Genomic DNA, 22,833 nt, shown 5'->3' with positions numbered 1-22,833 from the left:
ATAAACCTAGAGTTTCTTCATGGGAGTTCATGGATTATGGGAGCTCTTGGCGCCAGTGGGGCGGCGCGTGTCGGTGGAGCTCCTCGGCAACAAGAAGCTGGCGATCGGTGAGATTCTTGTGATTCGCGAGCTTGGGATTTCTCTCCAGCTGTTACAAGTCTTCATCTCTTTTTTTCTAGATGCCAGCATTTGGATCATCCAGTTTCTCAAGGCTATGCGCGATGATCGTGGAGAAGTGATGCGCAATGCGCACCTCCTGGGATTCTTTCGCCGGATTTGCAAGCTCTTGTTCCTCCGCGTCAAGCCTGTGTTTGTCTTCGATGGTGGCACGCCATTCTTGAAGAGGAGGACTGTGATTGCGAGGAGAAGGCAGCGAGAGCAAGCACAGTCGAAAATCCGCAAGACGGCTGAGAAGCTACTGCTGAATCACGTACGTGTGTGAGTTTCATTCTCAGCGTCTCTGACTCTCTTGTTTCATTTTTTCTTGTTGCAGCTAAAAGCAAAGAAGCTCGAGGAACTCGTTCGTGAGGAGCAACCAAATGCTCCAGACCAAGCACGAGCAAATGGAGAAATTCCTTCGAGCTCTTCTCAAGCCAAAACTTCTTCTGACCAAGAAAATGCCGACGCATTGTAAGTTTCCAGTGATTGATGTTCTTGTTTTCTATCGTGGTTTTCATTTTTGTTTCATCTCAGGTTGGCAGCTTCTTTAGCAAAAGAGTGGGAGGAAGATGGTGCCATAGACTTGGATTCTGGCTCCGAGGAACAACAACAAATACTCGTAAATCCAACGGCCCTTTAGATCTGTGAGTTTGCTGATCATCATAGTCAGTGTCTATCAGTTCATGTTGATATTTCCATAGCTGTTGTGTTTGTCTTGCCTAGATCGTCGCTGGCTTCCTTCTTACTTTGGTTTGGAAATTCGTTCTGATCTCGTTATTCTTGTTTTCGGCAGCCTGTGGTTAACGGAAAAGTTGATCCCGAAGTTCTTGCGTCGCTACCGCCATCCATGCAACTTCAACTCTTTGACGAGGTTCGGATCTATATTGTTGCGTGTACGCTCGTTAATCTTACCTTCGCAGATGAGGGAGCAACTTGTTGCAGAAAATCGACAGAAGTTTGAGAAAGTTGCGAAGGTGTGTAAGATTTGACATTCTGTAGTGTGCTAACGATATTTTTTTTCAGGCACCTTCTTCGTTTTCAAAACTTCAGATTGAGGCTTACTTAAAAACAGTAGCCTTTCGCCGGGATATCAATCTCGTGCAAAAAGCGGCTGCGAACATAAGTAAAGATGGTGTTCCAAGCGTTCGAATTGCTTCAGAAGCCAATCGCGAGTATATTTTCTCGACGGAAGCTGGAAAGAAAAAGTATGTCATGTTTTATTCTCATTTTCCTAATAGCCCTTTGCCTTTTGTGGCAGGAGCCAAGATGGGGTGCAAAATGTCGAAGAGACTACTGCGAAGCAGATGTCTAAAGACATAGAAGAAAGGGGAGCAGCAGATAGGAGCACTGTTCAGACATATCTCGATAGTAAAGGGAGAAAACGAGTTAGCAGGATCAGGGGAATGGGTGTTCGGATGACTCGTGATTTACAGTGGAACTTATATCTTATGAAAGACAAGGCATCTCAAAGTAAAGAAGACGAAGCAATAGAACTTCCAGCAGACGACGAGAGCTACGCATTTGAAAAACTGGTTTCTGAAGATCAAATAGCTGTTGAAGAAGATGGTGACGAAACCAATGTTTCAGCTGGGCAGACTAATAGTACAGGAATGAGGGTCTCGTTCGTCGATGATGGCAGCCTCCAGCCTGACGAGCTTTTTGCAAGGTTGGTTTCGGAAAGCCAGCCGGATGAAATTGAATGGGAGGAAGATTACGGAAGTGATGCACGAATATCTTCCGCCAAAGAAGCTCAAGATGAAGCAGGATCTGGCAGTCTTTCTCGTTTTCAAAGAAATGACGTGATTACTGAGACAGGGGCTCAGAACTTCCAGGTTTCGTTTGTGGACGATGGCAACCTTGAGGTTGACGAGACATTTCAAACTTTGGCTCGTGGTCAAGAGGACGAAGAGATCGACTGGGAAGACGACGGGCACGAGGTGGTGTCAGTCTGTGAACCTGATGCTCGGAAACAGTCTAAGATGATCGGTATTGGAGATTCTGCTTTGAAAACTACCGGTGTCATGGAATTAAACGGGAACAAACAAGCTGAAATTCAAGCAGGTTCTACTGTTCTCAATCAAGGTGAAAGATACGAGCGTACGAAAGACATGCAGGCTGATAGTCACCCTCCTCAAGCTGATAAAGTCCTGCCTGACGCTGAAAAAGTTGAATGGGAGGAAGATGATAATGTCGCACAAAATATTTCCGAGAACACTTCGCTAGTGGACGTTGGCGAGCCAGACGCCACGAAAAGTGAAGAAAACCATCCGCTGGTTTCAAAACCGGACGATGACAAAGGCACTGGAGGGGAAGAAGTTGCACGGAACGTTTCTCCTGGTAAATTGATTGAGCAAAAACCGGACAACGAGGACTCATGCAACATTGAGCATGGAAAGCTTACTGGAGTATCCGACGAACAAGCTCAGATTGAAGAAGCAATTCGTCGAAGCCTAGTGGACTTTGGCCTTCAGAAAGCTTTTAAGCCTCTTACCATACAAGAGCCAGACTCTGTGAAGCATGGTGCAGTTCAGGACATTGAAGAATCTGAGCGCTCACGTAAAGGAAAGGCAGTGCTCGACAACACATTGGAAAAACAAGCTAATGAGTTGGAAAACACTGAAGTAGTCCATGATTTGGATCAAAGCAGGAAGGCAACGATGATAACAGAGGATGAAGAACGGTTTCTCGATGCTGAGGACAGAGCTGCTCGGCACGCACGGATCAACGAGGAAAGGGAAAACTTGCTACAAGAAGAAGCGGAGCTTCGAGCAGAGAAAAAGAGAAACGAACGTAATGCGGAGACGGTTACAAATGAAATGTTTGCCGAGTGCCAGGTAGCTTGTTTCATATGGGAACTAACTCTTATTCTTATTACGTAGGAACTACTTCAACTGTTTGGGATCCCGTATGTGGTAGCACCCATGGAAGCTGAAGCACAATGTGCCTTCATGGATGCAGAAGATCTCGTCGATGGTGTGATTACGGATGATTCGGACGTGTTTCTTTTTGGAGGCCGCAGTGTCTACAAGAACATATTCGATGGCCACAAATACGTCGAAACTTACTACATGAAGGTAAGCTGCCCATTTACTAATTTTTGTGACTCGTTTACTTTTATAGGATGCAGAGTCTGATCTCGGTTTGAATCGAGATAAGCTGATACGGATGGCCATGCTACTTGGCAGTGATTATACCGAAGGAATAAGGTAATATCAATCCGTCAAGTAGTTTTTCTCTCGCGTCAACATTTCTGTGTTTCAGTGGTATAGGAATTGTGAATGCCATCGAGGTTGTGAATGCCTTTCCTGAAGAGGATGGGCTGCAAAAGCTTAGAGACTGGATAGAGTCTCCGGACCTTATGCTCCTTGACAAGGCCCAGGGTGTATCTCGGAAATCGACCAAGAAATCGCAAGATAATCTCGATGGGAGTGATGACGCTGGCGTGCAGCTTGACAAGAGAAAAGAAATATTTATGCACAAACACGTAAGTTTTCTTGCTTTCTTTCGTAAGCAGCATTTCGGTCTTGTTCGTTTAGCGTGCAGTAAGCAAGAACTGGACGATCCCTTCTTCTTTTCCCAGCAAAGCTGTAGTTGAGGCGTATGAATGTCCTCAAGTAGACAAGTCGAAGGAAACCTTTTCGTGGGGTCGCCCTGACCTCGACTTACTTCGGAAGTAAGATATCACGCAATCTTACAACTGGCTTAATGTTTTTAACGTGACACAGGTTTTGCTTTGAAAAATTCGGATGGACAAAGGAAAAAGCCGATGAACTTCTAGTTCCAGTTCTGAAAGAGTACGATCGTCATGAGGTAAGATCGTACCTATACTTGGCTTGTAATTGCAATATCTTTGATTGCAGACGCAACTACGAATCGATGCGTTCTACAGCTTCAACCAGCGATTCGCGAAGATCCGAAGCAGCAGGATTCAGAAAGCCGTCTCTGGGATAACGGGGCAAACACTGCCGGAGATGATTTATGGTGCCATTCCAGCCACGAAGAAGACAAGGAGGATAAAACCATCGGACGAAAACTCTGCTCCGAAGCCAAGGAAGAGAAAAGCGACAGCTGCTGGGAAAAAAACTGAAGCAGCTCAAAGGACGCCGAGAAAACGTCAAGCAAGAGCCAAAGGTGGAGCCGCAAAGGATACAGAGGCGCAGGTTCCGGAAATCACAACACCCGCAGAACGAACACTGGACGAAACACCTGAAGATGGCGGCGCACGAGAGTTTGTTTCAACGGCGGAAGGATCTCATTCGGAAGACCGAGAGTTCGTTCCAATGGAGGAGGACATTGCAGCTTTCGAGGCAGCAGAAAAATCGTCGGGAGGAGGAGGAGGATTTATTTTGGAAGATCCAGAGGCTCGAGAGTTTGCTGCTCCGAGAGCACACGCATCAAGTGGAGGAGGATTTATTCTAGAGGACTCGGAAGATCTTCGTGGTCCTACAGAGGAGGACCTCGAAGCTTACGAAGCAGAAGAAATGGCCGAGATGGAAAGAGGTGGAGGATTCATCGCGGAAGATCAAGATGGAGAAGTTCGTCGCCAAGAGGAAAATCTGGAAGAGTTTTCTCTGGATCGTCCCGGAGCTCCGGAAGAAGAAGATCGTCGCGAGAAACAATGGAGAGACGAAAGAGATGGTGACGAAGAAAGGCGCGATCCGAGCTTGCTGGCCATTCCAAACTTTCGAAGAAAACGCAAAAGCAACGATTAGTTTTGCTTTAATGTGGCCATTTAATGAAGGGTTTAGGGCTCTCGCCTCTAGAGCAGAGGAGTTATGGCGACCTCGGCTTGGACGATGCCGCATTCTTCGTCCTCGTCGCTGCGATGCGTTGTCGATGGCCTCCATCCCAAGAACAAGGTACATAGATTAGGCGCTGCTCGCGGGAGGAGCTTAGTTTTGGCGAGAGCGCGAGAAGAGAGACGAGGGCTTCTCTGTGAGCAGTGGGGTGTTGGAAGCTCTGGCCGTGAGTCGAGGCCGTCGGAGGCTGGATCGCTCCTCTTGGAGCCCGCGGGAGTGTTGCTCCAGCAGCGCATTGTGTTCCTCGGATCGCAGGTAGCGAAAGTTCTTACAAATTTTCATTCTCTTTGGACGTTTCTTTTGTTTTTGTTCTTGAAGGTGGATGATGTTTCTGCCGATCTTATCATCAGCCAGTTGCTCCTTCTCGACGCTAAAGATCCAACCAAGGATATCAAAATGTTTATCAACTCGCCCGGTGGCTCAGTTTCAGCTGGTAAGCTGCAAGATTTTTTTTAAGAGAGTTTGGTTCTCCTTCCATCTTCTGGCCAGAGTTTTGGTTCTCTTTTTATCTTCTGGCTAAGCATTTGACAGCTTCCAGGGATGGGAATTTATGATGCTATGAAGCTCTGCCGTGCGGACGTCTCAACTATTTGTTTCGGGCTAGCAGCGTCGATGGGGGCTTTTCTGCTGGCTTCTGGAACAAAAGGAAAGAGATATTGCATGCCAAATGCTCGTGTCATGATCCATCAACCACTGGGAGGTGCCGGCGGTGTGGTAAGTAAAGCTTCCTTTCTCTTAATTTTGAGACTTTTTTTAGTCTTTTCGTCGCATGTCTGCTGAGACTTTATATTCGTGTCGCTTGTTAGGCAATCGACGTTGGGATACAAGTGAGAGAGATGATGTACCACAAAGCAAAGCTCAACAAAATCCTGTCTCGCCTAACTGGAAAGTCTGAAGAGCAGGTTGCTTTTATTAGACCTCTATTTGTTCAAATGCCTGAGACTGGAAGATTTTTATTTTGCAGATTGAAGCTGATACGGACAGAGACTACTTCATGAATGCGTGGGAAGCAGTCGACTACGGCCTGGTGGATGGTGTTATTGACGACGGAAAGCCGGGGCTTGTAGCACCAATTGGCGAAGCAAAAGAGCCTCCAAAGACTCGAGTGTCTGACTTCTGGACTATAAAGGATGGCAAAAAGAACAGGCCTTCAGAGGACACACAAGCGGCTTCCGAGAAAGAGAAAGCGGCTGTCTAGTCTAAGCTCGACGAAGGTATCTATCTATTCCTCTCTTTCACATTTTCGGCTCTTGGTCACCAAGTACTTTTGTCTAACATTCAGTTTGTAGGTAGGGGCGCTGGAAAGACCGTAAAGGACATCACCGTCTTCCAAGTTAATGGCCGTATGACAGCGTCACATGGTCCTTGAAGCATCTAATTAATTTTAAAAGCTGACGCTCTTAATTTTTGTACTATCGCTGGTATAGACGACGACGAGCTCATTCCACTGTCGAGGAAAGGGTGTTGGGATTGGGAGAGATACCAATCCGTCCCGCGAGTGATCCTCTAATAAGTCAATCCTCGGCTCTTCAATGTGATGTATTCTATTTCTTCATCTCTCTTTTCGTATCTCTTTGTCCTGTTTTTGTCAATGCTTTGCAGGGAATCCGCTCATCAAATGCATGTAACCTCTCGTTTTAGTGTCCGTCTTGTCTCTCAGAGACCATCCCCAGAGCTACTTGCGACTTTCGTTGGCTGTCTTTATAAATGCGACCATGTTGACCTCTTCAATTCTGTCACCAACTATAACTCGGAGAACGCAGCAGGATTATCCTCGTGACTAGCAGACGCTTCAAGCGGGCTTGTATTGTTCCAGCTTTCTCCCGCTTGAGAAAGCTGGCCGCCGAAGTTACACGACGAAAGATCACTGTTTCTTCCTTGGCGAGAATATGCGGCGCCATTTATTGGGAGTAAGCTAAGTCTGGATTTGGTTTTACTAATCACTGTGAAAACACTTATAAAGACGACAGGTGTGCTGTGCGTGAACAATCCTGGCAGTCCTTCCTTTGGGCATTTCTCTTTGCGGACTCTGTGGAGAGAGCAAGAGGAAAGCAACTTGGTATGGGTCCTCTTTGATCCTCTCTGGTATACTTGGGGCGGCTTATTCCTTCGTTTTGCTGCCTCCGAGCGCTACTACCAGCACACTCTATGGCTGCTGCAACGACTGCACCACTCTCGTCCTGGCCGTGGACGTTTCTCGGGAACTACAAGGTCCGTGCTTTAGTTTTTTGCCTTCTGCATTTTTATAGCGGTTGACTGAGTGATGATGGTTTTCTGTGCTTCTCTCTGCAGTATTGGATCTCGGTTCCCTTTGCGGCAAGAGCTCTGTATGCGAACTTCTACAATGCTGCTTACAAGGACACAGATAACTGGTGCTTGCACATTTTTGTTCTGTGCCTGATTCGGTACCAAACATTTTTCTATGCCTCCCTGTTTCAACACTTACATGGGGTAGTCAAGAAGCACCGGGTCAGCGCCTTCAAGATCACATTCGAGCAACTGGATAGAGAGTTCCACTGGTAAGTCAAGATGGCGCTTGGTGCTTTTCTGTGCTGATTGTTTTTTGCTTGTATCCAGGGACAATTTTATCATTCTCCAGGGGCTGATTGCATTAGCAGCGCATTCGTGGGTACCTGGCTTCAGCAATCTTCCCGTTTGGAACTACAGAGGATGGCTTTACGTTGTAATCTTCCACGCGTTGGTCACGGAGCCGTTGTACTACTGGATCCACCGCGCTTTCCACGATGGCCACCTGTTCAAAAATTACCATTCTTTGCACCACGCTTCTGTGAACCCGGAAGTCGCCACAAGTACGTGAATTGTCCTGGCTTTATCCGTAGTGACCACTTTTCTTTCAGCTGGTAACTCGACGTTCCTGGAGCACTTGGTACAGACTGGATTGATAGCTCTACCGCTGCTTGGAGCCGCTGTCATGGGAGCTGCGTCAATTTCTATGTTCTACTTCTACATCCTATCCTACGACGTGCTCAAGATGTATGGCCATTTCAACTGCGAAATTTTCCCGGAGTCACTTTTCCGAGCCTTTCCGCTGCTCAAGCTGGTGGTCTACACGCCGTCGTAAGTTTTCGCTACACCCTTTTTTATTTGGTGCCAAGCTGCATAAGAACTCCAATTTATGCATTTGTCGCGACGTGTTCTCTTTTTGCTTGATTCCGCTTTGCTTTTATGAAGTTTGGTGGGGGTGCGCCTTAACATCACTCCAGTTGCTGGAAGTCATCACGTGCTTTCATTTAGTGACCTTCATTGCATCCTTCTGGCGAGTTGCAAGCATATAGAATGCATTGGGCGGGCCTCGATTTGTTGAGACAGTAATTCTAATTCCCTTCGTGTTACTCTCTTTTCCAGGTATCATTCTCTTCACCACAGCAGTCTCAACTCAAACTTCTGCCTGTTCATGCCAGTTTATGATTATTTGGGGGGCACGATGCATCCCAAGACAGAGGCTCTCTACACGGCACTTCGTAAAGGTTGGTGTGTTTTTCTTATATTTGTTTTTGTCCACGGCGCCAAGATTTTTGAAAGTTTGTTTTCATTCCCAGGTCGGAAAGAGGAGGTTCCTCAGTTTATATTTTTGGCGCACATAATTGACTTCATGTCAACGATGCACACGTCGTTTATTTTCAGGTCTCTGGCTGCCGAGCCTTTCGGGCCGAGATGGTTTTTGTGGCCACCTCTGATATTGACAGTCCCACCCATGTTTGCAATGTGGGCCTGGGGGAGAACGATGGTCTACAGCGAGTACTTAGTTGGACGTGTCCATGCTCAAGTTAGAGTTATTCCTCGATATGGTTTCCATGTAAGCTTTTGAGTCCTCTTTGCAGTTTTTAGTGCTAATTGTTTTTTTTTTCTTCTAGTTTTTCTTGCCGTTTGGTAAGAAGAGTATCAATGGTTTCATTGAAGAAGCAATCCTGGAAGCCGATAGATCAGGTGTTAAGGTATTGAGCCTTGCTGCGCTTAACAAGGTATGATACGTCGTCTCTCTTCTTCAAGCATAGAAGCGTTGGTTTAATATATATTTGCAGAACGAGGAACTTAATGGAGGTGGTGTGCTCTTTTGGAAGAAATACACCAACCTGCGAGTAAAGATAGTCCACGGCAACACACTTACTGCTGCCGTGGTTATCAACGAGCTCCGACCGGATGCGAAGGAAGTGTTTTTGACAGGATCAACGTCTAAGATCGGTCGCGCACTAGCTCTTTACCTTTGCAGGCGAGGAGTTAGAGTTCTGGTACTGTGGCAATTCACGTTTCTTTGTGCTGAATTTCTCGTTGGCATTGCAGATGCTTACGAATTCGAGGGAGCGTTACGAAGCAGTTGTGAAAGATGCCCCTGTCGAGTTCCAAAAGAACTTGGTGCAAGTTACCAAGTATCAAGCGGGACAAAACTGCAAGGTACTTCCGTACTTCGTTTCTTCTTACGAGGCATTCTCATTCTTTTCTCAAACAGACGTGGATCGTAGGAAAGTGGATCTTTGCCAAGGACCAAAGCTGGGCTCCTCCTGGTACCTTTTTTCACCAATTTGTCGTGCCACCGGTAGCAGAAATCCGGAAAGACGTTACTTACGGGAAGCTCTCAGGAATGTACTTGCCGAAGAACCATGAAGGCTTGCATTTCTGCGAGGTAAGAGCTTTTTTTGTTGAATCATCTCATCATCTCATCATCTCATTGTGTGTGACAGTTTACAATGCCTCGAGGCGTGGTTCATGCATGCCATGCCGGAGGACTACTCCACGCGTTGGAAGGCTGGGACCATCACGAGATTGGTTCCATCGATATAGAAAACATTGACAAGGTGTGGCAAGCAGCGCTCAGGCAAGGTTTTGCTCCTTACGTATAGGAGAAAGAAAGAAAAACGAAAAGAAACAGAAAACGATTCATTGTGTCCGCCGCCCGCCGCCGCCGCCGCCGCCGCCGCTATCATCGCCGCCACCGCTACGATTTGCTCGAAAAAGAGAGTGTACATTTTAAACTTTCTTTCAAAGCAAAGAACGTTAATCAACACAATATCGTCCAGAAAGAATCAGCACTGCTAATTCTTCGATGGAAATCTTTAGAAGCTCCACATTAGCTCGACAAAACTCCTCCGGAAAACTCCACCATCTGGTGATATAGATCGATTGACATTAGAGTTCTTCTAAATCGCATAAAAGATGCAAACCTGTGGCGGAGGCAGTGACGAGACCCAGTCTGAGGCATGAGTAGGAAGAAGGCCCAGCGAGTTTAGCTGCAAGGAAAACATTTGATCCGATCTTTTGTCTAAAAACTTGTGGAAAAACTTACCTTCCAGAGTCCCATTCCAAGAGCCACCAAATTCATGGCGATGAACAAGAGCTTGGGCATTAGGACGTCCGTTCGAGCATCTTTGTATGGCTCGAAAACTGTGAAAGCAAAGAAAAGAGTCAGAAGAGAAATGGAGATGGCGATAGAAAACTTTGTGACAACCTTTCCCGATTCCTTGGAGAGCACTGATGGGCTGCCAGAGAGCCGAGAACGTAATGCCAATGCTGAACAAATGGACCGTGTTCCCAGCCATCCACATCATGAATCCCATCATGAAGAGATTCCGGAAAGGAGCTTGAGCGATTTCCCATGCTTTCTACACACACGAACACACAGTAAGATCACACACTAAGAACAAACAAAGAAAGAAAGCAAACAAAAACTCTAGCAGAAGAAAGAAGAGAAGAAATGTTACCTGTTGTTTCCACGATGCCTCGACCTTCTCCTTTTGCCTCGCAGCGCTAGCATCTTCCTGCGATCACGCCCCAAAATCCTTCTTTCAGGTCACACAAACCGCGAGATTTTTACACTCACAATCTCTGAAGAAGCGCCTCGGGAGTAGCCCGGCGGATCGGCGACTTCCCTGGACGACGCGCCATCGCCAAAATCAATCGCCCATTTCCGCGCCTTGCTGCCCCTCTCCATTGAGAGAGCTAGGGCAAATCGAAGAACTAGCCTAGAGTTTTGTGAAGTTTTAGGGGTTAGGGTTTTTTGGCCACCGGCGCGGCAATGGAGGATTCTCGTCCCGTGGAGGTCGCGACGCCGGCATCGAGCGATTCTACAGGTGCTCTGCTGCAAAATCTAGAGATTTCTGGGCAAGAGAAGCAGCAGCAGCAACCCGATGAGGCGGAGGCGAAGAATCGCAGGAGCAAGAACAAGAGCAAGAAGAAGAAGAAGAACTTCGTGCTGGAGCCTTCCTTTCCCTGGAAGGTAGCGACTGTGAAGAATCGAGGCCGCTGTGCCGTCGCGACGAGGTGAGTGGTTCTACGCATTTTTTCTATTTTCCTTTCGTTGTTTGTGAGTGAGTTTTTTTGGAACTCTGTCAGGGCGATCAAGGCTGGAGAGGTTGTCGTGGCGGAGCAGGCCATAGCATTTGTTCCTCGCGGGCAGTATCGCAAGGCAATCTGCCATGTCTGTGGCGTCAATGTTGCAGAGAATGGCCCAAAGTTCGAGTGCTCCGCGTGTAACTACACGATCTTCTGCGAGGTGAGCTTTTGATTCGCGATCGAGAGCCTTACATTTGTTTGTTTCAGGAGTGCTACAAGCCTCCACAGGGATCACACGAGAATTACTGCGCTGTGTATAGAGAGATCGCCAGCATTGCCAGAGACGAAAACTGCGATGCTGATCTTTTAAGGTTGGTTTTCAACCTTGCATTGAAAAAGGCTGGCACGGCTCAGGCAAGATCGTCTTTGCTACAGTTGGAACTTTTAATCGAGACTCTTCCATTTCAGAACTCGAAAGATGAAACTTGCACAGTAGACGGTGTGATACACTCTTGTTTCAAAGACGCTCTGGGCTTGGAAACTCACAGGAGCAAAGCACCATCGAGTTGGCTGGAGGCGGTCCGAAACGGATGCACCCGGCTGCACAAGATTGCTTGCGTGGGAAACGGTGGGAAACCAGCTCCTGTATCGTGCAGTATAGGTAAATCGTTTCGCATTCTCTATTCAATGCCTAACAGTTACGTTTCTTTCAACCACAGAAGAATTGGAAATGCTGGCCACTCTGATCAACACCAATTCTCATGGTATGGGTGCACAGAATCTACAAAACACGCATGTGGCCCTCGGCCTATTTCCATATGTTTCTATTCTTAACCACTCTTGCCGGTAAGCTCTTATTTTTATGAATTTTTTTTGGACTGAAACTGATGGTAATTTGTAGGCCAAACTGCTGTTTTGCTTCGGAAGGTTCTGTGATGTACGTGCGAGCAGTCCAAGATATTCCGAAGGGAGCTGAGGTGATCGCCGTTTTTATTCTGCGTTCATTTGGTCTAATCTAGTGCAGCAGCTTTGTCTTTCATACATTAACTTATATGAGTCCCGCCGAGTACGCAAAACACTGTTGGTGGCAACAAAGCATTTCGACTGTACTTGTGACCGCTGCGTAGAGCCTCTGAACACATCCATTGACAGATTTCTTGAGGTAAGCCTGGAATTTAAAATCCTTGTTTGCTGAAGATTATCCTGGCAGGGCTGTGTCTGCCATGTTAGAGGCTGCGGGGGAGTTTTTCTCAGAACGGCAGCTTTGCATGAAGATCAAGCGTCGTCAACTACATGGGAATGTGATTTGTGTTCGCGGATCCTGGATCCAGAGTCTATGAGGTTCAAGGATCCTCCTTGGGAAGTGATTGCCAAAGCCGAGGAGAGGCTTGTGGCTGCGGTTCGTATTTACAGCGAACGACGCTTCAAGGAGGCCCGGAAATTACTGGAAAGCTATCTATCTGAGTTCACGGGAAAGCTGGTATGGTGTTCATAAATCTTCGCAAACATAACTGCATTTTCTTTTCAGCACCCTCTTCACGTGTTCCTCTTCGATGCTTTGACTCCACTTATGAACTGCTGCCGAGCGATGGGAGATGCTGAGGAAGGACTGCGCGTTTGTCGTCTCATATTGCAGTGCATGGAAAAGGTCCTACCAGGTCCATCACTCGAGCTTGCGAACTTTTACTTTTGCCTGGGCGAAATGTACCTCGAGAAAGCACAGGCTTCGTCTCCAGTTATTGCAAAGAGATCAAACAAGCAGGTAAATGGCTTTCGCTTTTATGTGGAGTCTACAATGTTTATTGGAATGCAGGCTCAGGAAGCTTTTCAACGTGTGAAGAGCATCAGAGGCGTCTGTCTAGGAAAACCAAGTTTGCCTTCGTGAAGCGTAAGAAGATAGTATCGACGGTGTTCTTTTCGGCAGAATTTTTATATATGTTTCTTTCTTCTAATTCCCTGTTTTCGCAACGCTGCTGAAGCATCAACGAGTGGGTCCCGAAATTGATGAGCAGCTATTTGTCTAGTTGTGCAGGCATAAACAATAGCGATCGTGAAAGTGATGAGACAGGCCTCTTATCTTAAGTTTAATCATTTCAAGATGCAAAGAGCCAGCTTTGGATTGGTAAGTTCATCATTTTCTTTCGAAAGTGACTCAAACTGAGACCGTGTTTCGCAGATTGGAGGCAAGTTGCCGGAAGTGCAAGACTTTAAGCTTAGAGCCGACATGCTGCGTATACGTAGTATGCAAGTGGAGAACATTGTTGGTGGTAAGGCACTCGTCTTTGAGTGCCAGTTAAGCTTTGAAATCGCGTGCACAGCTTTTTAAACTTTGTGGAGAAAAAAGGAGGAGCATTAGAGATGTCGACCACTGTCTGTTTCTGAGGTACTAAGAAAAGCAAATTGTTTTTACAAAAGCTCGTGCTGACCAGATGTTCCACTTCCAGGTCTGCGGAAGATCTTCTTTTTGGCTCGCAGCCGGAATCGAATAGGTACTCCTTTTTTTTTTTCTCTCTCCAGCTGGAAGCTACTGACCAGAAGTGACGGATCCTTCTTCGTGTTCGTCTTCTTCTGGTGAAGAAAGCGCTGTTGGTTATACAGAACTGGCTGACACCTTGTATACACCACGCAACTGTCATTTCGCCCAGTCTTTGCTTCCTTCCTCCGTCGCGGATTCGGTTCTGCCTTGTTGGAACTCGATACATCCAACGAAGAAACTTGCAAGGTACGAAGACTTTCACTCCACCAGCACCAGGATTGAGTTGTAGCTGCCTTGCAGATCCGATGACTCCCCGACAACCGAGACCGCGTAAGACGCCGCTGACGACGTAGATGAGAACGAACACGACGCGGAAGGCGGCAGTGCTAGCAGAGGCGACGATGGCGAGGGCCTACCGAGCATTCGTCTCAAGTTCCTCCACCGGCGCTTGGCCGACAGAGACCCGCCAGCCGAGGAAGAAGTCGACGGAGAACTAGACAGCGACTTGGAGGTGGCATTCTCGTCTAGATCCAAAACCAGTTGGACCACCTGAACCGATTGCTGCGGCTGGTGCTGGGAATCACTATCGCCCGACGTAGAACTCGACGAGGAAGAGGAGCTAGAAGACGATGGCGATGGTGTCGACGACGACGATGAAGAAACTAGATCCGTGGAAGAAGGCGTTGGCGGAGAAGTGGTGGTGGCGACGAGATTTAGATCCGGAAGAAGCAGCAGCTCTGGGACGATGCTCTTGGGACATCCAGCGGAGTTGGAGCCGGACAGGAGGCTGGCACGGCACAGGGGACAAGTGGAGTGGCAATGCAGCCACATATCTATACACTCGGTGTGGAAGCTATGGCCGCATTTGGGGAGAGTCCGGCCGTGATCGCCCTCCTGGAACTCGCACAGGCAGACCGCGCAGCAATCGAGCTTGATCTTGTCGCTCTCGCGGAAGACGAAGAGGGGGAGCGACTGGATGATGGACTTGTCCACGCCCAGCGCCGGGGAATTGGAGAAGAAGAGAGGGTCCGCGGCCGCCGCCGCCTGGATCTGCTGCTGGATGGCTTGGATCTGCTGGAGGTGGAGGAGGCGGCGGCGGCGCGCGGCGAATTGGGAGCTCTTCCAGAACCACTTGGCGTAGAGGTGGAGCGAGAGGATGAAGAGGATGACCGAGAAGAGGACGACAATGGCGGCAATCATGATCTTGATGTTCACCTGGTAGGGATTGGAGTCGCTGCTGCTGGCGATGGCGCTGGAGCTGCTGCCGCTGGGATCCATTGGCGATTCAACGCCCATTTCTCTCTCCCTCTCGATCGATCGACCGCCAAATGGGAGAAATGGAAGAATGAGAGGGATTGGGAGAAAGGAGTCGACCTAAAATGTCACGACACAGAGCATTGGGCCAAAATTGTCAACTGGCATTTCCAAGGTCTCTCTCTCGTCCAAGTGTGTTGATTTCTTCGTCGCGGTGACGGGCGGCCCTTCCAATGGCCGGCTCGTCTCGCCTATCTCGCCCGTCGCGCCATCCACCTGACGGGCCCCGACGAGTCAACATTTCACCGTACGCGCGTGGTTCCCCTGGTGGCCCGGTGGAAAGAGCGCTGGGGTTTTAAAGGCCCACCGAATCGGCGGGAATATGCCCGCGGCACGACGGGCACGTGGACGGGGAAAGCGACGGGCCACACGCGTCCGTACAGGTGGTCAGGCCGTCACACACGAAAGGCGGGTGAAACAGTCAACATGCAGTTAATGTTATTCCTTCCTGGGGGGTGGAATTTGTAAAAATGGGTGGGTAACTAGTCAACGTGGAAGATTGTAGTAGTATAGAGCTGTGTCAGTGAAATAATGTTGGGGTACCATATAGCAAGAAAATGGGACCATGGCTTTTATTTCTATTCCATTCACTGATATGGTTCCACAACGTCTCAGTAGCAGCGCTATATTTCATGAAATCTATCAGGGCGAAAGGCCGACAACAGGGAAGACTTTATGATCAAAGAGATAAGATCTGGAAACCAACGAAACAAAGCAAGCGAGAGAAGCGTTTTAGTCAACAGAAAGAAAAAAATCACGTACTAGTTTGCGCTCCATTTTTTCCTGATCCGCTGGCTTTACCGATCCATCCAGATCGCCGGCAGGAACTTTTTTCTTCGATCGATATATACGCACACTTTCGTTGTGCACTGCTCGTTTCCATCCATGGCGAATCTCTCTGTCCATGCCACAACGTGGTGGAGCATGGGGATGCTTTATGCTGCAGCTTTGGCCCAGTCCACCACCAGGCAATTGTTTGAGTAGCTTCCTGGAGAAGAGAGGTGACCAAAAGATTTAAGAAACTACTTACTTTGCTCTTGCTCCATCAGTCTTCTGCATTTCTGGAAAGAGAGATAGCATGAAGACTTCGATTCAAACAAACAACTTACTTTACTGAGATCGCTTCACGCAAGGAACCGCACGGAGTGTTCTTTTCGCGAGACTTGGAACACGGCTCTACATTGACCAGCATCAAAAAACATTATAATGTCACAAGACACCGCTCATTGGCGCTTGCTCGCTTGCCTTGGTCGGTCGTGAAATCAACCCGGGAGCGGGAGAGAGGATGCAAGGTTCACCATTTCACTGCTCCATGCCACTTTTCTAGCGTCGTTTAATTCTTTCACTGTAGGCAAAAATGGACGAAAAAGGATAAACATTAGAGCCCGACCCCTATTAAAAGCAGCCATTTACCGTCCAAGTGGATGGAAATAGTCATTTTGTCTGAAACTCTCGGTCCCGATGCCTTCCTCAACATGAGGAATATATTCCATGTGGAATAATGAGCACTCAAGGGCCCAATATTCGCTTTGGCAGCACCTGTCATATAACACTTGGTGAGCCAGAGAATCAAGGGATATATAAGTGTATGAAGAAAAACAAGCAGGAAGGAGGAGGAGAAGGAGAAGAGCCATCCATCCTTACCTCCGACTAACGTCCAATGCAGGGAGCCAAGCCACCCAGTCGGCAATTTGGCTTCGCGTTGCTTTTCCGTTGGCCTCACTGCTGGCGCTGCTTTTCGTGATCCACCAGCTGCCTCACAAGGTGCTCCTCCGCACATTGATACTGCAGATCCTCCGAACTTAGTGTTGTTTTGAATCAATTGTCTTTTGTGTTTTCGCTTGATTACCTGTTGCTCGGGGACTGTCCTGTCCCCCCCGTTCTGCCTTTTCAGCATTTTCTTCTTCTTTCTTCTCTCTTTCCTTTCCTTAGCTTCTCTTTTCCTGCTTCTGCTCCAGCTGCTGCTCAGATATTCCTCCCATATATTCGTGCTTCTCCAGTGCCTTTGGGGCCGAGAGAGAGAGAAAGAGAGAGAGAGCAAGGCGGGCGGAGCAGCCGCAAATGGCAGCAGCAGCTGCTGTTGCTGCTGCTGGAGCTGCATGGAAGGCAGCCTTCCTTGCCTCCTCCTCCTCTTCCTCTTCCTTGTTCTGGTCCAGCTGCAGGACGCCGCATGTAAGTCGTGGTGTTGTATCACAGAAACTAGAAGCGAGAGGTAAGGAGACCAAGCTACTCACTCCTGTGATGACTCCTGTGGCTAACTGCTTGTCGGGTGGATCCTTATTTTGTTCCCAGGCCGCGATGATGCTTCCAAAACTACGCCTTCACTGCGTGCAGTGCCGACCGCATCAGTTCCAGGTATAAAAGAGAACTAACTCACCCGGTTGTGAGCTTGCTGCTAACTTAACACTGTCTCCAGTTTCATCTCGCGTGCAAACTCCCGGGCGGAAACTTCCAACACCTCGGCAAGTCCCAGAAGTATGTTCTGCAAGATCCCGTAAGGCCGGAGGTCCTGATCGGAATTCTTCTTCGTTTGCAGACAATTCCAGCGACTGATGGCGGACGAATGTGGGAACTCGTCGAAACCGTAAGAAGCATGTTGAACTCTCTGCACGACGGGGAGATATCCGTGTCAGCCTACGATACGGCTTGGGTGGCACGAGTACCCGCTTTGGATGGCAGCAACAAGCCTCAATTTCCCATGTGCCTAAACTGGATCATGAACAATCAGCTCGAGGATGGATCCTGGGGTGATAGAGACTTGTTTCTTACGTATGATCGCATCTGTTCGGCACTGGCATGTGCAATAGCTCTCAAAACCTGGAACACCGGAGACAAGATTGTTCACAAAGGTAAGTAATCACTTTCAGAAGAAACACAAAGACCAACCATCTCATTCTCATTCAGCCCTCGAGTTTATTCGAAAAACTATGCCTAAGATGGAGTTGGAGGACAGTACTCACATGCCAATAGGATTTGAAATTGTGTTTCCGGCAATGATAGAGGAGGCCATGGCACTCGAGCTTGACATCGACTATAGAGAGCCCGTGCTCCAAACAATTTATGCTGAAAGGAAGAAGAAACTTGAAAGGTTAGACATAGAAAATGTTCCGAGACAACTTTACTGACGTGATACCCGCACGCAGAATACCCATGAATGTGGTCCAGAACTATCCGACCACTCTCCTGCATTCGTTGGAAGGACTTCATAAGACTATAGACTGGGACAAGGTCATAAAACTGCAGTCACCAGATGGTTCACTGCTCTTCAGCCCCGCCTCCACAGCATGCGCACTGATGCATACGGGAAACGAGAAATGCCTGCAGTACCTGAACAACCTCGTCAAGAGATTCAACTGCGCAGGTAAAGGAATGGTGAAACTTTACCTCCGAGAACTCCTGACGTAAAAACTCTTGTTTCTTGACAGTACCAAATGTATACCCAGTGGATCTGTTTGAGCATCTCTGGATAGTTGACCGCTTACAACGCCTGGGAATCTCTCGCTACTTCACTCAAGAGATTAAATCAGCTCTTGACTACGTGTACAGGTGTGTATGCGTAGTACCACCTATGACAAACACACAACGTGAGAACTTGTAACAGATACTGGACAGACAAAGGAATAGCATGGGCCAGAGGTTCACCTGTTCAAGACGCTGACGATACTTCCATGGCCTTCCGGCTCTTGCGAAGTCACGGATACGACATATCACCAGGTACTCTCCAAGTCATACCCGCTTCTTTCATCACTTATCATATCGTACAACACAGACGCCTTTAAAACCTTCCAAGAGGGCGATTCCTTCGTCTGCTTCAGCGGGCAAGCGGGTCAAGCAGTGACAGGAATGTACAACTTGTACCGGGCTTCTCAAGTGATGTTTCCTGGCGAAACAATCCTGGAAGAAGCAGGCTCATTTGCCAGAAAGTTTCTCGAAGGAAAACGCCAGGAGAATCAGCTGTACGACAAGTGGATTATCTCTAAAGATCTGCCAGGAGAGGTATGAGCTATAGCATGTCACAAAACAAAACTGACCTGTGAACACTTTACAGGTCGAGTTTGCGCTCGACAACCCAATGCATGCTAGATTAGAAAGACTGGCAACAAGAAGATATATCGATCAGTACGCGGCTGACGATGTCTGGATCGGGAAGAGCCTCTACAGGTGAGAATCCTTTCACGGAAATCAACGCTGCCAGCTAACTCCTGTATCTGATACAGAATGCCCTTCGTCAACAATCCAATTTTCCTAGAGCTCGCGAAGGCAGACTTCAACATGTGTCGGGCTCTGCACAGAAAAGAATTTCAGCAACTTGAAAGGTGATGAAAGTATATATGTAAACAAGACATACTCACCCGAATCCATCACAGGTGGTACGACGAGAGCAGCCTGTCAATGTTCAAAGGATTCTCCCGCAGCAAACTGGAGCAAACGTTCTATTCAGCTGCTGCAACCATCTTCGAGCCGGAGCTCTCACCAGCAAGGCTTATATGGTCGCAATGCTGGTTCATATCACTCGGTATTAATGAATACTTTGACCACCAAGGGTCCACCAAAGAACTTGAGGATCTCATAAACAATGTCGAGAGGTAATTCACGCCACAAATTCAATGCCACTCGAGCTCTGACAGCTGATGCACAGGTGGAACGTGAACTCGCTTGGAAACTGCTCGGCCGAAGTGAAAATACTGTTCGTCGAGCTCTATAACATCGTTCAAAACCATAGCAAGCAGGGCTTCTTGTACCAAGGCCGGAGTATAGGAGGAGCGCTGCGAGAAATCGTAAGTGTTTTCGGTGAGAAGCGTTGATAAATCTGATCGATATTTGCTTTGGCAGTGGAAAACGTGGCTATCGAGCCTACTGCAGAGAACCAAGTGGAAAATGTCAGACAACAATCCAACTTTGGAGGAATATCTAAAGGCCTCACATTCAAGCATCGAGCCTGCTGTCCGGAGCACTATGTACTTCGTCGGCGAAACGCTCGCCACCACCGGAGACATAAAAGACTCGGCCATTTGCCAAATGATGAACACTGCTTCACGCCTGGTACAAGATACACACACGGACAAGGTAAACCCGAAGAAATAGACGAAATAGGAAATCCCTTACCACCATTCGAGCTTTTCCAGGTGGATTCAAGCCTCAACAGTATCACCATCTACCTTGAAGAGAATCCTCAATTAACTAAAAGTGAAGCACTAAGTGAGGTCCAAGCACTTGCGAACAAGAACATGCAGAAGCTTCTGTACGAGACTCTGCAGCCCGGCGCGCTGCCACAAGCTTGCAAGCAGCTCTTTCTCAATGCGGCCAGAATTATGAACGTCTTTCCAGGTACCAATAAAGTACAGGCCAAACTCTCCAACCATGTCAAGAGAGTACTTTCCCAGCCCGTGCTGTAAATAGCTAACAGCCTGACCGAGGAACATTTGGTGGACTACGCAGCCAAGTTCGCGCTAATGTAGCTGTAGAGCAACCATAGAAGAAGCCCAAGTATGCCTTCGGCAATAATGCCTCTGTAAATTCTGAAGGGATCTGCTATCGAGTCTTCAGTTTTACCGACCAGGTCCCGGAAACTCAAGTGTTCCTGACTGTGAAGGAGAGCGTAAACTACTCCGGAGAGATGACCCCTTCCAATAACTCCAACCACAGTCTTGCAGCCCGTAACTGCTTTGCTGCGCTTCAAAGACCACGCCATATACTGTACAACAAAGCTAAGTGTCAAACGATTACATCAAAGGAAAGTGACTATTCTAAAAGAAAGCGCACCAGATCGCGCTCCCAAACGAGGTGTCTTAATAGAGAAGGAAACTGAGAGCTCATAAATGAATACATGCTTGAAATCACATCGTCGGACTTCATCGACTGCATTAACAAAGTCAGAAACAGTAAATTATAATCCAAAAAACAAATTCACCTGCAACGCTGCTTCTGATGCGTCAACATTGGCAAACAGGAAAGTCTGCAAGAACGTGTTAGCAAGACGCAGACGCTCCTTCCACGTCAAAGCGCGCCATGCCCGATTCAACTACAGAAACTACACAAAACATTAACAAGCAGCTCCCGGCAAAACTACACTTACAGTGATTTCAATAGGCCGATCACCCAAAACAAGCTGAGCTTCAACTTCTTTCGCTGCTCTTCTTGCAGCCCTGAACTGTAAGCAGCAATCGCCATGAATATCCAGCTTTTACGTCAATGAACTGTCTTACCTCTTCGCCAACTGGCACAGCCGCAGACTTAGAAATCTTTTCTGAAACACTGGCAAGCAGCAATCTCAGAAAAAATGCTGATCTCCCACCTGAGAAAAAAAAAAATGAAATCGAATGGAAGCTATATTTTAAATAAAAGATAGATTACCGAGATTAAAACTACGAGCCAAAGCTGCATTGCGATCCGTGCCTGTCAACGATAAGAAATTCGCGGTGGAATTCGCCATTGACGGATCCAAATACATAATTCCAATCCTGCGGCATCCAAAATCCTCACCCATTGTTTACTAGAGATAGAGTGCTACATGCTTACCTGCTTTTGCAGAGCTCCACAACGACATTATCGGGACGGATTGTCTTGATCGCGCGCTCGACCTGTTGCGCCGAAACCTGGGACACATGAGCAGTCCCGACGAGAATCACCAGCTCCGGCTCATCATTTTCACCCGCATTCACGTTCCTCACCGCCACGAGTGATCTCTCGCGCACAATATCAATCAGCTGAGGCCATCGCGTCGCCACGATCTCGTCAGTGTCCATCGACACCGCTTCCCTGTAGCTGAAATCATCCGGCGGACCCGAGCACGATTTCGACAATGCGCGGAGTGGAATCCCCGATAGCGCCCTGCTTCTTGGCGCTAGAACCCTGTGATCATCGCAGAAACCCTACAATGACCTGTCCCACGTAAGTCGTACGGACGGTCGTGGCCGACTTATGACTCGGCAGGGAGATCTGACGTGGCGGGGAGGAGTTTGTTACAGAGGATTAGCGGGGACTTCTTGGGATGCAATAGGGCAGCGATAAAGGACGTGGCAGAAGCTAGGGCTAGGTGGAGGATTGGCTTGGGAATGGCACAACGAGCAAGGGCGATCAAGATCTGAGCACAGTAAGGGCTTTGGCCTGGTGTGGACTCCACCTCGCCCGGGCTTACGCCCATTTTAGAACTGCTACATGCCCACACGCGGACAGTTAGTTGGTACAATAGTTGGGACTACAGGTGCAGAGGTCTTGCAATCAATGATCCCATGGCTTACTGAGTCTTGGAGACAAAACACGATGTTTGACAAATGCTTGAGTGATAGCTCACTTAAGTCGTCTCCCTCGTCTCCTCCAGCTACAAAGGATCCTTCGACTCCACCTTCCGGCTCTAGCGAGTCCTTGCAACTGGTGGCTGATTACTTTGCCAAAGATTCGGATACTAAATCTGAAAGCTGCAAAAGTTGCTCAAAGTACGATGCCGCTCAAGACTGCTGCATGAGAAGTGACGAGAAGGACAAACCCCAAAAACTTGAAGCGGAAAGTTCAAACCAAGATGGCAGTACATCTTTAGAATGAACCAGAAGGAACTAGAGGCTGCCATCCGTACGGTTTTTAGTGACAGTTCCCTGGATCCTCGGAGGAAAACGTACCTTATATGAAATTTGATGAGCAGGTTAGCTCCTCCTCTCAAGTTTTATGTAGCTTGCCCGCTGATTGTCACCATTTCTAATACTTTCTTTCCTTTTCAGGATTGCGGCTCAGCAGCATTCTTTACAAGAAACAGATACGTCTGAAGACATTCCTGGGCGCAACCTGTCCTATCATGATCCC

The 22,833-nt window shown here is 47.9% G+C and overlaps 8 protein-coding genes and 2 long non-coding RNA genes across 11 annotated transcripts; 5 read left to right on the top strand and 5 right to left on the bottom strand.

The window, feature by feature from the left end:
* The first annotated feature begins 19 nt into the window (after positions 1-19).
* LOC9632087 (DNA repair protein UVH3) lies at positions 20-4,915 on the top strand. 2 transcript variants are annotated; one of them, XM_002967324.2, is made up of 14 exons: positions 20-107; positions 180-430; positions 494-630; positions 694-778; positions 953-1,030; positions 1,080-1,133; positions 1,183-1,364; positions 1,418-2,993; positions 3,039-3,233; positions 3,280-3,365; positions 3,421-3,643; positions 3,696-3,832; positions 3,885-3,969; positions 4,020-4,915. In XM_002967324.2, exons 1-14 carry the CDS (start codon positions 20-22, stop codon positions 4,869-4,871), a joined length of 4,029 nt encoding a protein of 1,342 aa, XP_002967370.2. In that variant the 3' UTR covers positions 4,872-4,915. The 2 variants fall into 2 exon arrangements, with proteins under 2 accessions (XP_002967370.2, XP_024527839.1); XM_024672071.1 differs by lacking the exons at positions 20-107; positions 180-430; positions 494-630 and having other exon boundaries at positions 715-803.
* On the top strand, positions 4,900-6,513 carry LOC9632086 (ATP-dependent Clp protease proteolytic subunit 3, chloroplastic). Its single transcript, XM_002967323.2, has 6 exons — positions 4,900-5,213; positions 5,277-5,391; positions 5,497-5,672; positions 5,765-5,860; positions 5,923-6,172; positions 6,248-6,513. The coding sequence occupies exons 1-5, from the start codon at positions 4,935-4,937 to the stop codon at positions 6,154-6,156; spliced, it is 900 nt and encodes a 299-aa protein (XP_002967369.2). The 5' UTR covers positions 4,900-4,934; the 3' UTR covers positions 6,157-6,172; positions 6,248-6,513.
* A 262-nt stretch (positions 6,514-6,775) lies between these two features.
* Positions 6,776-10,000, top strand: LOC9635395 (protein ECERIFERUM 3). Its single transcript, XM_002967322.2, has 12 exons — positions 6,776-6,868; positions 6,922-7,169; positions 7,251-7,477; positions 7,536-7,768; positions 7,817-8,036; positions 8,325-8,446; positions 8,519-8,775; positions 8,834-8,941; positions 9,002-9,208; positions 9,261-9,371; positions 9,427-9,600; positions 9,659-10,000. The coding sequence occupies exons 2-12, from the start codon at positions 7,107-7,109 to the stop codon at positions 9,815-9,817; spliced, it is 1,881 nt and encodes a 626-aa protein (XP_002967368.1). The 5' UTR covers positions 6,776-6,868; positions 6,922-7,106; the 3' UTR covers positions 9,818-10,000.
* Positions 9,939-10,945, bottom strand: LOC9632085 (ER membrane protein complex subunit 4). The gene is made up of 6 exons (XM_002966973.2): positions 10,795-10,945; positions 10,676-10,732; positions 10,423-10,576; positions 10,261-10,358; positions 10,139-10,204; positions 9,939-10,080 (listed from the first exon to the last, which is right to left on the bottom strand). The coding sequence occupies exons 1-6, from the start codon at positions 10,903-10,905 to the stop codon at positions 10,045-10,047; spliced, it is 522 nt and encodes a 173-aa protein (XP_002967019.1). The 5' UTR covers positions 10,906-10,945; the 3' UTR covers positions 9,939-10,044.
* A 2-nt stretch (positions 10,946-10,947) lies between these two features.
* On the top strand, positions 10,948-13,217 carry LOC9635394 (N-lysine methyltransferase SMYD2-B). Its single transcript, XM_024672075.1, has 10 exons — positions 10,948-11,234; positions 11,307-11,466; positions 11,514-11,660; positions 11,715-11,907; positions 11,966-12,092; positions 12,148-12,223; positions 12,274-12,408; positions 12,457-12,726; positions 12,775-13,008; positions 13,060-13,217. The coding sequence occupies exons 1-10, from the start codon at positions 10,990-10,992 to the stop codon at positions 13,129-13,131; spliced, it is 1,659 nt and encodes a 552-aa protein (XP_024527843.1). The 5' UTR covers positions 10,948-10,989; the 3' UTR covers positions 13,132-13,217.
* A 272-nt stretch (positions 13,218-13,489) lies between these two features.
* On the bottom strand, positions 13,490-15,570 carry LOC112345393 (RING-H2 finger protein ATL5-like). The gene has a single exon (XM_024672078.1). The coding sequence runs from the start codon at positions 15,016-15,018 to the stop codon at positions 13,981-13,983; it is 1,038 nt and encodes a 345-aa protein (XP_024527846.1). The 5' UTR covers positions 15,019-15,570; the 3' UTR covers positions 13,490-13,980.
* A 717-nt stretch (positions 15,571-16,287) lies between these two features.
* LOC9632084 lies at positions 16,288-16,987 on the bottom strand. The gene is made up of 4 exons (XR_002992035.1): positions 16,886-16,987; positions 16,681-16,821; positions 16,450-16,575; positions 16,288-16,381 (listed from the first exon to the last, which is right to left on the bottom strand). It is a non-coding gene; the product is annotated as an uncharacterized LOC9632084 (long non-coding RNA).
* An 83-nt stretch (positions 16,988-17,070) lies between these two features.
* Positions 17,071-20,595, top strand: LOC9635392 (copalyl diphosphate synthase 2). The gene is made up of 15 exons (XM_024672072.1): positions 17,071-17,248; positions 17,329-17,391; positions 17,453-17,511; positions 17,573-17,885; positions 17,941-18,124; positions 18,180-18,397; positions 18,462-18,582; positions 18,638-18,750; positions 18,806-19,032; positions 19,085-19,197; positions 19,254-19,352; positions 19,404-19,622; positions 19,676-19,814; positions 19,870-20,103; positions 20,163-20,595. The coding sequence occupies exons 1-15, from the start codon at positions 17,098-17,100 to the stop codon at positions 20,430-20,432; spliced, it is 2,523 nt and encodes an 840-aa protein (XP_024527840.1). The 5' UTR covers positions 17,071-17,097; the 3' UTR covers positions 20,433-20,595.
* On the bottom strand, positions 17,174-17,453 carry LOC112345395. The gene is made up of 3 exons (XR_002992037.1): positions 17,414-17,453; positions 17,271-17,360; positions 17,174-17,192 (listed from the first exon to the last, which is right to left on the bottom strand). It is a non-coding gene; the product is annotated as an uncharacterized LOC112345395 (long non-coding RNA).
* Positions 20,336-22,180, bottom strand: LOC9632083 (traB domain-containing protein). The gene is made up of 8 exons (XM_024672112.1): positions 21,981-22,180; positions 21,556-21,888; positions 21,391-21,497; positions 21,243-21,331; positions 21,113-21,187; positions 20,948-21,058; positions 20,800-20,895; positions 20,336-20,731 (listed from the first exon to the last, which is right to left on the bottom strand). Exons 1-8 carry the CDS (start codon positions 22,178-22,180, stop codon positions 20,468-20,470), a joined length of 1,275 nt encoding a protein of 424 aa, XP_024527880.1. The 3' UTR covers positions 20,336-20,467.
* Positions 22,181-22,833: the final 653 nt, after the last annotated feature.

This window comes from Selaginella moellendorffii, unplaced genomic scaffold, assembly GCF_000143415.4.
Source record: "Selaginella moellendorffii unplaced genomic scaffold, v1.0 SELMOscaffold_8, whole genome shotgun sequence".
Taxonomy (NCBI): domain Eukaryota; kingdom Viridiplantae; phylum Streptophyta; class Lycopodiopsida; order Selaginellales; family Selaginellaceae; genus Selaginella; species Selaginella moellendorffii.
The sequence above is the reverse complement of the archived record's forward strand: the minus strand, read 5'-3'. Positions and strand labels throughout refer to the sequence as shown.